The 12,668-nt window shown below is 47.2% G+C and overlaps 1 protein-coding gene across 5 annotated transcripts in view; it reads left to right on the forward strand.

Annotated features, from left to right (window-relative positions):
• Positions 1-9,027: 9,027 nt before the first annotated feature.
• The window catches only part of Sbf2 (SET binding factor 2), a 382,011-nt gene continuing 378,370 nt past the window's right edge, over positions 9,028-12,668 (forward strand). For 4 of the 5 annotated variants that reach the window (XM_085692888.2, XM_085692889.2, XM_085692890.2 and 1 more), the window contains exon 1: positions 9,028-9,213. In XM_085692888.2, the coding sequence (XP_085549014.2) occupies positions 9,159-9,213 (55 nt within the window). In that variant the 5' untranslated portion in view covers positions 9,028-9,158. The remainder of the gene's footprint in view (positions 9,214-12,668) is intronic. The other variant, XM_085692892.2, reaches the window with a different exon arrangement.

Here is a 12,668-nt window from a genome sequence, read left to right on the forward strand (position 1 = left end):
AGGGGCTTGGGACACGAATGTTGAAAGGGCTGCCGCTTAGGCGAACTGGCCGCTTTAGGGCCTTCTGGGCCGCGGGACAGTCACCGCAGCAACCTCAGCCAGGCGCTGGGGTGTCTGCACCACCGACCCCTGGTAGCGCACGCGCCGCGGGGTTCCCGGGAACCCCAGCACTTCACCACAGTTTTTCCTCGCTTCTGTCTCTTCCCCCTGCCCTTCCTTTCACTTCTTCCCGGGATCGTCTGTCGACGCAGCGGCTGTCAGTCCCTAAGAATGTGACCTACCTGTTGCCAACTTCCCGCTGGCCACGTCAGGTTTTACTTTCATTTCCCTGGCCCTATCCTCTGTCAGCTCAGGAGGTCAAGGACAGCCCGGCAATGGCCCACAGCCAGGGCAAGTCTCGTGAGCTGAACTCCTTCTCACCAATCCCTACCAGCCTTGAGGGGGACTGTCTGCAGAGAATCCTGCCCGGTTGAATCTCATTCCTCCCCGTTTTGCATTTGAGGAAAGTCGGTGACCCGAGGTTAACTCTGGTTTGAGACATGACAGCCAAGTATGCTCTTAGTCGAAATTTGTTATTATTTTCGAGTAGGATCCCAGGTTGTAGTCCAGGTTGGCTTGTGAAACTAAGTAGCCGAAGATGACCTTGAACTTCTTTCTGCTTTAGTTCTGTCAACTGACCTACGCCCTGAACCCCCCCCCCCCCGCCCACATCCTTGTTGCTACCCATCCCGCCCCCCTTCTTTTTAAGCCACGAGTGGTTTCAACAAGGAAGTGAACCCAAGGGTGGAAGGAGGGATTCCGTGGCTTGGCTCCACCAGAACTCTGTGTGTGCAGCAGTGTTGGCACTGTGCCAGGAATCCTCACCTGAGCGCCTTGGCATGCGCCTTATCAGCCTGGGCGCTCTTCGCCGCGCTGGCACTTCAGAGATTGTCGCCTGAGAACCAAGCCAATTCTTTTTTTAGGTGAAGTCCCAGACTGGCAACTTGGAGGATTTTGTCAGAAAATCTTCGAAAGCGTCTGTATGATTGTGGTTTGCGTGGGTGGGCAGCCTCTGCCAATGAGCTCCCCAAAGTGCTAGAGGGTGTGAGTGGTAAGAAGATGAGGCATTCCCCACGTCTGGCCATCCACTTCTTCCTTCCCTTTTTGTGAAAATGAGTTAGTTACCTTACTTAATCACAAGTACAGGGGAAAAAAACCACTAGAATGTGTTTGGGTTCAAGGTCTAGAGAAGTGAGGCAGTGGGGTCCTGGTGGCCATATTTTCACAGAACTGCATCCATTCAAGAGCAGTGGTTGGAAATTCACATTGAGCAAGCGAGCAAGCAAGGAAGTGAAGGAAGAAACACGTTTAAAATCTTCCCGGCTTTTAACGAGGATCCACTTTGTGCATATGTATGTACACACACACACACACACACAGTCCTAGAATTCTTAAACAGTGTTGATGTGTACATGCTGTCACCCTACAGATAACTATACACACAAAAATGCACATAATATACATATACTCTTAAAAGCTTGCAGAATAATGGTGTTTTGATGTCTTCCTCACATTCTAACTGAATTATTTTTAGGCCCTAAATCTGAACCCAATTCTTAGCAATGTTTGGAGGTTTTGTTTGTTTGTTTGTTTGTTTGTTTTGAATGTGTGGTTTTATTTCTTAGTTAACAGTGTGTACACATCCCTAACACTAGGATCGGCATACTCAGGTCTTTAAAAACGTAATGAGACACAATAGATAGTATTAACAATGTTAGTCAGCAAAATGCAAGCCACTGTGTTTTGTACAATGATCTCAGATGCCTCTTTTCAAACAGGAAATTTTATGATGCATTTTTATTCACGAGGCACAACATGCCGGTTAAGCCTAGGGCTTGTTTACAACATTCTCTTGAAAACAGGTTCAAGATGCATCCTGAAGTCATAACATCAAGTGGTTTACAGAGAGAACACAATCAGCTTTTCGGATTTGGTCTCCTGGGGATAAGTAAGACAGGATGCAAAGCCCAGAGCATCTTCCGGGGATCTGACTTCTCACAAGAACTAATGAAAATAGAGATTCTTCCCAGAAAAAAGAACATGCACACGAAATCAGCTAAGTATAAAGAGGAGATGGACCAGGTTAAGATCCCTGGCACCAGATAACAGCACTATTTCTGTAGCTGTGACTTCCATCTTGTTTAGAACGGCAGAGACAGGAAGACTGCTATCCCCTGGCTTTAAGGCAGAGCAGATTCATAAAGAAAAGTAATGCTTTTGTTCCTCCTCCTCCTTTACCTCCAGTATGCAAAGCAAGTGTCCCACTACGGAGCTGCTTGCCCAGCCTGTGCACAAACGGGCAGATACAGACAGTCTTTGCATGGGATAGAGCTGGATGGTGAACCTCACTGAAGCTTAAAGAAAGTAACTTGTGGGATAAATGAAAGAGACCACAAAGAAGGCAACAGGCATAGAGAAGGCTGTTCTACTAACAGCAGAACTTGGGAAAGTTAGGAACTATGGACTTGCCGGAGGAGGTGTGTCACTGACGGTGAGCTTTGAGGTTTTAAAAGCCTCCACTATTCCCAGTCAGCCCTCTGCCTCATGCTTGTAGACCAGCTACTGCACTAGTGCCATGCTTGCCTGTCTGTCTGCCCGCCTGCTTGCCTGCTCCATGGTCCCCACCAATCATGGACTCACCCTCTGAAACGAAACTCTAGGTACCTAACCAACTGTGTCTTCTCTAAGTAGCCCTATCATGATAACTAAGCATAGAGACAGAAAAGTAACTAAGACAATGGGTTTGAGAAGAAGAGAGAAATGATTTGGTGCATACTTATCTCAAAGATCCTATTGTCCTGTCAAATTAATAAGATTTCAGAAATAAAAAACCCATATTTTACATGAAAAAAATTTAAAAGATAGTTTTGAGGGTTGGGCATAATAAGCACTTCTGTACTTCTGGTACACAGGAGGTTGGGGCAGGAGGATTGTGAGCTTGGGCTATATGGTGCGATCACCTCGACAACAATCATAAGAAAAGAACAAACAAAAATTATTTTGAAGTGGGGAGGGGTAGCTAAGTGGTGAAGCACGTGCTTAGCGTGCACAAGGAAGGCCCTGGATCCCATTGTCGTCTCCAAAATAACAGCCAAAGAAGAAATGCATCTCAAGTAATGAATGTGGTAGATGGCCTTGAGGAGCAGGAAGGGCAGGATGGTGGTAGCACCAAGGTAGATTAGATTGCACGATCTCCTCACCATCTGAACCCCTACCCCCACACTGCAGTGTGCACACACACTGAACCAACACAGCCAGCCTTGTAGAAGTGCGTCCTGTTCAGATGCATGGGGACCTGCACTCAGAAGAGCCTGTGCTTGTTTTAATGCTCTGCTGTAGCTCTTTTGCAATTCCTAGCTTTTGAATAAGGGCTCCTTCACTTTCATTTTGCACTGGACTCTGCAAAATTATGTAGCCAAGGCCTGTTCACCAAACATGCAATCTAACTAAAAGCAGCCTATAAAACCTCACAGTACCTATTTATACTGTAGCAACTGCAGTCACGGGTACTTCAGATGAATGTCGAGATTCCATGGTCTACGACACACATTTCTTCAGTCATCTCCAAAGTTTTCGTCCCTGCACCCCGGACATAGTTCTATGTGAAAATAGTGTGCTTGGTACACACATTTAATTTTAAGACAGGGTCATTGGCCTGCTTTTTGTTTTTAGGTTTTACACACACACACACACACACACACACACACATACTTTATATATATATATATAAAGAGAGAGAGACTGGGAATGTACATCAGTTGTCTTGCATATTCAAAACCTTGAGTTTGGTACCTGTAATCCTAACAAGGAGGTGGAGTCAGGAGGTTCAGAAGTTCAAGGTCATCTTCGAGTTCTTTGAAAGTCAAAGGCTAGCCTGGCGTACATAAAACCTGATCTTAAAAACATGTTTTACGTATACAGAATCATATTTCCCAGACATGGAACTCATGAAGAGGGGACTAGGTACGGAAGGTATTCTAATTATCAAGATGGGAGGTGACGAAGATGTGAGGGTGGAGTGGATGTGTGGGAAGCAGGAGCAATAGGGCCGAATGACGAGTGTGGGGCAGAGAGAAAGACCAGCGTCCAGGGCAGCAGTCATTAAGCTTCTGGCTTAGGCAACTGAGTGGTTAGAGATGTGGCAATGGATCAGGGAATTTTCCACCACAGCTCTCAGTCTCCTTTGTTATGGGATGCAATTTGAAGGCCCCCTCCGCCCCACTTGGGTCTTGCCTGCAGGACATATGGTCAGATCCAGCTTTCATACTGCCTCCCTGAGCTGCCGTGGCTAACCACAGGAAGCACTTGAAATGACTGTACAGTTAAACCACTCACCCCACCGCAGGCCACTGGAGGAGTATGGGGTGAGAAATCTTCCTCTCTGGTAATCAGCTCCATTTTGTCTTCTAAGGCAAGAGAGATTGCCATCTCTCGCATGTGCTTCGTCACTGGAGCTGTATAGCCTTCTTCCCTTCCAGCTCCCAGCCTCCAGCAAAACAAATCTGGACTTGCTTTGTTCTTTCCCTGTTGGTGGAAGATGATGGTAGTTATCTTAGGGGATGGGATGGCCTCCAGCCAAACTCGCAATCAGGCTGCCTTGTCCGGGCTTATCAGTTTCAGCAGCCTGGCAGTTAGTGGGTGAGAAAACAAAGCAGAGCTTCAATGGATGCTAATGTGTTCATGTGTAGATAGGAACACATAGTACCTTTAGACTGGTACCTTAGGACAGGTGAAAACCTCGTTTACAAAAAGGCCATTTAAATGTCCACTAATCTACCTAAGACCTTAAGAGAGTAAATATACCTGGGAAGGTATTGCTTGATTCTAGGTTTGAAAACAACATTGAAAAAGTAAACAAACAAACAAACTTGCAGGGTGGGAACATAGCTTAGTAGGAAGAAGAGCAAATTACCTTGGGTTTCATGCTTAGCATCAGAGAAAAACACCAACACCTGCAAATAGAATTTAAATAATATGCATTTAAAAAGCAAATGGGGGCTAGAGAGCTGGCTCAGTGGGTAAGAGAACTTGATTCTTATCCAACGAACTAAATTCAGTTCCCAGCATCCATGCCGGGTAGCTCACAATAGTCTGTAACTCTAGGTCCAGGGGCTCTGACACCCTCTTCTGGTCATCACAGAGAGAGAGAGAGAGAGAGAGAGAGAGAGAGAGAGAGAGAGAGAGAGAGAGAGAGAGAGAGAATAAACATAGATCTAAAAGAAAAAACATAGGAGAACCCTACTACTACAAAGTCAACTAAAAATGGATCAAAGGCCCAAATACAAGAGCTATAATTATGCATTGCTTACATAGCAGTAGATCTTCATGATCTTAAATTCAACAATGAATTTTTAGATATGACACAAAAATCACAGAAAACCAACAAACATTTGTACTTTACCAAAGTTAAACACTTGTGAGCCAAAGGACAAGATCACAAGATCAAAAAAAAAAAATGACAAGACAGTCTACAGAATACCCACAGAGTTCATATGTGATGGGGACCTAGCTCTCAGAGTTTACAAACACAACAAAGACAAACAGGACTGGGTTGGGGTAAGGCTCCATAGAACAAAGTTTGCCTAGCATGGGGGAAGCCAAGGGTTAGATCCCTAGCGGGGTGGGAGGAGGGAGCGGTTGGCAAAGGACTTGTATAGACATTTCTCTTAAGAAGATTTAGAAATGGCCGACGTATACAGGAAAAGATGTTCAACATCATGAGTCATTAAAGAAATATAAATCAAGAGCAGAGTAAAACATTCAATTAGCTAGACCTGGAGGTTAATTCCATGTTGTTAATCCCTGTGTGTGTGTGTGTGTGTGTGTGTGGTGGTGGTGGTGGTGGTGGTGGTGGCTGCGGCAGGGTGTATAGTAGGAGGATCCAGAGGTCAAGGGTAATCGGAGTTACAGATTAGTGAGGTCTCTAGTGAGACTGTATCTCAAGAGCAACAGCAGAAGCTGGGGAGATGGCTTGGAGGTTAAGAGCACTGACTGTTCTTCCAGAGGTCCTGAGTTCAATTCCCAGCAACCACAGGGTGGCTCACAACCATCTGTAATGAGATCTGGTGCCCTCTTCTGGCCTGTAGGCACACATGCAGGCAGAACACTATATACATAATAAATAAATAAACCCCCTTTTTTTTTTTTTAAAAAAAAAAAAGAGCCACAGCAAAGATTAATAATTTATACCTATTGGGCCAGATGGTGGTGGCACATTCCTTAATTCCAGTACTTAGGAGGGAGAGGCAAGAAGGTCTCTGAGTTCGAGGCCAGCCTAGTCTATAGAGTAAGTTCCAGGACAGCCAGGGAACCCTGTCTCAAAAAGTAACTGTCTCAAAAAACCCTGTCTCAAAAAGCAAACAAACAGACAAAAACCAGAACAACAACAACAAAACAGAACAAACCCTCAAAAACACAAACAAAAATAATTCATACTATTATGATGCCTATAATATTTTTAAAAAGCAACCAGGAAAACAAGTGTTGATAAAAGATATAAAGAAGTTAGACTCCTTGTTCAGTGGTGGTAGGAAAAATATTCGGTTATTGTGAAAATCAGTTGGTGGTACCTCAAAATTAAGCAGAATTACCATATGTAATTCAGTACTGTCCAATGGTTCTACCCCTAAAGGTATACCCAAAAGAATTGCAAATCGATACTCACATACATGCTATGTATTGTCATGGTGCCAGTATCCATAAATCTGAAACAATGTCCCAGTCCACCAGTGCATAGATAAGCAAAGCATGGTCCCTACATACAATGGAGTGTTATTAAACAGTAAGGCAGAGTGCAGTACTGATACTCCAATATAATACAAAATAGTACTGATACTACCGCATGGCTAAACCTGGAAAACAGTATACCAAACACGACACACAATTCAAGTTATATAAAATCCTCACAATAGGCAAGTCCAAAGGGCCAGAAAGCAAGCTGGTTATTGCTGGAGTCTAGAGAGGGAAATGGGAGTGTCTGTTTAAAGAATTTTGGGTGAAAAAATGTTTTGAAACTAGACAGATGTGGTAATTGTTCAACAGAGATATATTAAATGGCACTAAAGTGTATATTTCATTTTATGATATACAAATTTTATCCCAGTTATAAAGATTTTTATTTCATGTGTATGAAGGTTTGCATGTTCGTGTGCCATGTAAGCGCCTGTTGCTGAAGGAGGCCAGAAGAGGGTACTGGATCCCATGCAACTAACTGGTTGGGACCTGTCCTGAGGATGCTGGGAACCAAATCTGGTCCTCTGGCAGAGTAGCTGCTGAGCCATCTCCCCTTATACAAACTTCAAAGGAGTAAAACCGGGGGAAAACCCCCCACAATTGTTTTCAAAATCATACTAAGACAGAGTCATGTGGTGTCCCTCCCGTAGCGGTAGCTCCAGAGAACACATTGAGAGCAGTTACAGGACAACTCTGACATAATAAGGAAGGACTTTCTGACGGGACTGTTCACCAGCGGCTGTCTCTAGAGGAAGTGAGGTTACTCTTTACTGAAAAAGTGCAGGAAGAGCTCCCAGGGAAGTTACTGGGAAATTTTCTCTATGAGGTGTGGCTCGTGGTTTTATTTGCTTTAATTATTTTGAAAACCAACCTACATTCTGTCACTGTAGTTATACTGACTGACAAGTAGCCCTTTATAAAGAAGGTCCTGAATTAAAGCATCCCTTCAGTTTCAATTCTAGCGTAGCCCAAACTTCTCAGGCATGTGCTGAAAAGGTCTGGCCTTTCGCGGGGAACAGTTTAATGGCACAAAGCTTGCCTAGCATGTATGAGACCTTAAGTTCCCAGCACGAAAGTGGGAAGGAGAATGCTGGCCCAGAAAAGAGAACTATGAATCAGAGCGGTTGAGACGACGACCCTTTGGACTTGAGTTCGCAGCTCCAGTCACTAGGTTTCTGCTAGTCTTTGGCAGAGGGTGTGTGTGTTGCACTAGGCACGTTAGCACCTAACTATGTACAATACATTAAGGGCCAAACCCTCAGTGAATGATGTCCTTATGAAGATCATTTCCGAAAAAAATCCGAAGTTCCGAAAACTTCAGTTTTAATTCACATACATAGTCTACTACTAAAACTGCATGATCATTAGAAAGCGGGGCAGTAAACTAATCCAACTGCTGTGCCAGTCAAATTCGAAAACATCAGTAAGGGAGAATATATATATATATATATCGCAAGTGACTTGGATAATCTCTAGACTGGACTCACAACTCCACGAACTCATTCTGTTGCGTGTTTGCAGTAGAACAAATTGGAAGTTAACACCTGCTTCAGCTACTGAGACCCGCCGCAAGGCAGTGAAAGTCAGGCGGGCGGGGCTCCCCGGGGAGGGACCGGCCCAGTTGAGGAGGATCCCGGGGATGCCCAGTTCCTAGGTGGAATACAACTCCCTCGGGCGCTCAGAGGAAAGCCCTAGCCGACCGCCCCCGGCCCAGGCAGCCCTGAAACCATAGGCGCCTCTGAGGATTGCGCAAGTCTTTCCCTCCCCCGCCTGCTCGGTGGCGTGTTTCTAAAATTCCCATCTGCACAACATAAACAGGAAACGTGCAGCAAAAAGCCTTGGCGGTGCAAATTCCAAGCTTCCAGCGAGGGCGGGAGAATCTCCTCCGCGCTGCCAGTGGTAACAAGCAGCAAAAAAGAGTAAACTTTCCAAGTGACCCCGCGCCCCTACGCTCGCTTTCCCCTAACTGCAAAAGGGAGAGAAGGCGGAAGGAAGGACCCCAGCTCCAGGAAAATAAAGAATAGGGGAGGGGGGCGTTGGGGGCAGCAGCCCTGCTCTAAGCGCGCGGCCTCCTCGGCAGCGGCGCGTGGCGAGGCCGCGCCCGACCGCCCACTTCCCGGGCCGCGTGTCCCAGCGGCCTCGGAGCGCCGCGTGGGCTCGCGAACGCCGGGCACCGGGTCGCTGGGCCCTTTCGGGTGGGGCGGGGGAGGGGCGGGCACGAGGCGCGGCGCAGGCGCAGTGAGCGCCTCGGTTGTCAAACATGGCTGAAGCGCCGCTGCTACCGCTACAGCCGCTCAAGGGAAAATGCTGAGCTCGCCCGGGCCGGGTGGGCGGCGGCGGCGAGGGCGGCGACGGGAACCCGCTTCCCGGGCGCGGCGGCGGCGGTCATGGCTCGGCTGGCCGACTACTTCATTGTGGTAGGCTACGACCACGAGAAGCCAGGTAAGGGTGTGGGGCGGCGCCGCCCCCGGGCTTCGCCTCCGCCCCCGGCAGCCGTCCAGTGGGCTCGGCGGGGCCGGGCGTCGAGGCCGGGAGGCGGGGAGGCGGGGAGGCGGGAGGGCCGGGTCCCGCGGTGGAGGAGCGGTGGGTGGACTGGGGTCGGGCCTTCGCTGCGCGGGCGAGCCTGGCTGGCGGTGGGCGTGTGTCAGGGGACCGCGGGAAGGCGGTCGCTGGCCTAGGCCTTGGCGGTGCGGCCGGGGGCCGGGGGCTGGGGGGCTGGGTCGGTGGAGAGCCTGCCCGCGCGGCGCCACGCTCTTCTGTGGCGGCTGCGGGCACCCGGGACCGCGCCCTCGTGCCGGAGGCGTTGGGAGGGCGGGAGCACACTGTGCGGAGTTCCTAGGAGTCCACTTGTGCCCTGCATCCTGAGTAAGACTGACGCTGGGGGCCGTCCTCCCGGAGAGGAAGTGCTGAGAGTCCAGCGCTGCCTCCGGTCCGCCCGCCCGCCCGCCCTCTGGGGGGCCATGTACGTCCCGGCCGAACGCCGGGTGCTTGGAAAGGCCAGAGGATCCGTGCGTGCACTGTGAAACATTTCTAGGAAATTCTTTCAGGACTTAGTTGCCCGCGTTCCGGAACTAAGTGATTCTCTTAAGATAGCCAGCCAACCACTTGCAGGTGCCCTCGCTGAGCTTTCATGCGTTTTGTTTGTTCTCCTCAATTGTCAGAGAATTCTTCGCAAGGAACAATTTGGCAGATGCATTGTTTTTTATACTTTTGATTGATGGACCTACACAACCAGGGGTATACAGGGTTCACGCACGTTTATTTTAGTCTTTGTGTCTCTTTGTGTTGCTATATATAGCTAAGCGGGATGTAATAACAAGGTGAGCTAGGGAAGCTCTTCTCCTTCAGGGTAATTCCAGTTTCAGATTTGGAAGGAAGTTTAGTTACCAGCTCTCCAGCCTCTTTCTTGGTCCAGGAGGTGCTAAGTTGTGTTTTGTTGCTGGCTAGTCGTTGATAGCGCCAGCGTACCATTCTAGACGCCTCTTTTTTGTTACTCATCCCTCTTTATTTCAGAGAAAGGAATCCTTCACAGTTTTCGTTTCTCACTACTACCTGATTGAGGTCATTTAAGAGAACTGTAGGTGAGATGCCTACAGCCAACAAAGGCTTTTGCTGGGCAAGCCTGGAGACCTGTGTTGGATCCCTGAAGTCACGAAAAGGTGGACAGCAAGGACTGATTGCACAGAGTTGTCTTCTGACTTTCAGAGGTGTGCCCTCGTAAGCATGCCCCACCCCTCCCCATCATAAACACACACACTAAATAAAAAGAAGGCATTAGGTTTTTAGCCGGCTGACCAAAAACCGTCCTCGACATTTACCCCAAGGAGCAAGGATAGACCGGGCCCTACATCTGGCTGCTCCAAAATGTCATGTCATTTCTTAATAATTTTTCAGTTTCTTACCAAGATGACATAGTCTGCTACACAGACTGACTGTGGAGAATCAGTCTTGTTCTTAACCTAGTTTTTAGTTACATTGTTCTTTCCCCCACAACAATTTTATTTTATGTTATGTTATGTTTTTGGGACAGGGTCTCTTCACAGTGCCTTGGTTGTCTGGGAATTCCCTCTGTAGATCAGGCTGGCTTTGAACTCACAGAGCTCCATTTGCCTCTGCCTCTAGATTGCTGAAATTAAAGACCATGCCCAGCTCCCCACCCCCACAACAATTTTGAAACAATAACAAATGAAAAAAGTTGCAAGTATGGCACACAGTTGCTGCTGTTCTGTTTTATTTTTGAATATTTTGAGAGGAAGCTGCTGACCTTATGCCCTGTCACTCAGAATGGTGTAGTGTGAATTTTATGCAGAGAACATTGTCCTACACAATGACAGTGCAGTTATCAAAGCAGGACGTTCACACTGACTCAGTATCACACTCAGCCTGGGTGGTGTCCATTGTGCGGTTAATCACATAACTGGCAGAAGGAGTCGTCAGTACAGTTCAGTTTGCATCGTTTCCTTGTTTCCTTAGCCTCCCTCTTTCAGCATGGAACAGTTCCCTCATCTTTTTCTTGATCTTGTCACTTTTGAAGATTGCATGTCAGCTATTTTTGTAGAATATCTCTCAATTTGAAGCCTCTGTGCGCTCATAGTCGGATCCATACATGTGGGCAAGTGCATCACAGCAGTAATGGTCACTGTCTTTCACTTTGATTACTTGTAATCAGTGTCTGCCAGGCTTTTCTTAAACATAGTTTTTAATTGATTCTTTGGGAATTTTATATCATGCACCCCAATCCCGCTCATTTTCCAGTCCTACCACATCTGCCCCTCACCCCCGTAGTGTCCCTCCAAAAGAAAATTAAAAAATATTAATTAAAAACAAAACAAACAAAAATCCTCTTCAATTCTCCATCTTTCCCACTTCTCCAGCACTTCTCCCTTTGTGGCATTAGGAGTGCCAGTGTGTCACGCAGTATACTCCTTTGTCCAGTCAGCTTTTCTTGCAAATGTTCATTGTCATGTTGTTGGTCTGGCTCAAGGACCCTGGCTTCTAGTACACCATCAATGCTCTATCCTCATGGAAACTCCTCTCAGATATCCTGCTGTTGCCTGAGTCACTGGAGATCTTGTGGTTATGGGTCCACAGGACCCACCCCTTCACACACCCTGGCAGGTCATAGATGGGGTGGATGTTGTGGTGGGCCAACTCAAAGTCCTGGATGTTGGTCTGGGTGATAGCTGGTTGGTCTAGGTGGATGTTCCTCAGGCTAAGCTGCTGGGCCCACCCCCTCAGGCAAGGGACAGAGCCAGCTCTTCTACCATTGGGGTCAGCTCCTCCACTCCTGTGATGAGGGGCAGGGTCAGCTCTTCTGCTGTGATCAGAGAGGATCAGCTCTCTCAGGGCCATCTGCCAGGCTTTTCTACTACAGAGTTGATCCTTCTTTTCAGTGAGTACCTCATTAGGATTTTAATGGGTTTGTCATATACTTACATCAATATGGAATCATGATTTATGTGTCTTTTGTGGTGATTGTACTGCTATTGTTTGCTTTAGTCAGCTGGGGTTATTATAACCAGGTAGTGTAAACTGGCTGATTTATGAACAAGGGCTTTACTTTTCACAGTTGGAAAGGCTAGAAAGGCTAAAATTAAAGGGCCAGCAAGTATGAGGTCTAGTCAGAAGCATGCTTGCACACAGCCATACTCTTACTTTAACTAAAGTGGCCTAAAGGGCCACGTGAGCTCTTTAATAAGGGAATGAACCCATTTATGAGGCTCCAACCCCATGACCTGAGTACTTCCCGAAGATTCCATCTAGTTCTGTTACTTTGAGTGTTAGGACTTCAGCGTAGGAATTCTGAAAGGACACAGATATGTAGACCATTTATTTTGATGTTTAAATTGTTTTGCTGTTTGACCACTGAGAGCTCATGTATTTGGCTTCTATGTCCT

The sequence above is a fragment of the Myodes glareolus genome, chromosome 7, assembly GCF_982192425.1.
Source record: "Myodes glareolus chromosome 7, mMyoGla1.1, whole genome shotgun sequence".
In the NCBI taxonomy this organism is placed as follows: Eukaryota; Metazoa; Chordata; class Mammalia; order Rodentia; family Cricetidae; genus Myodes; species Myodes glareolus.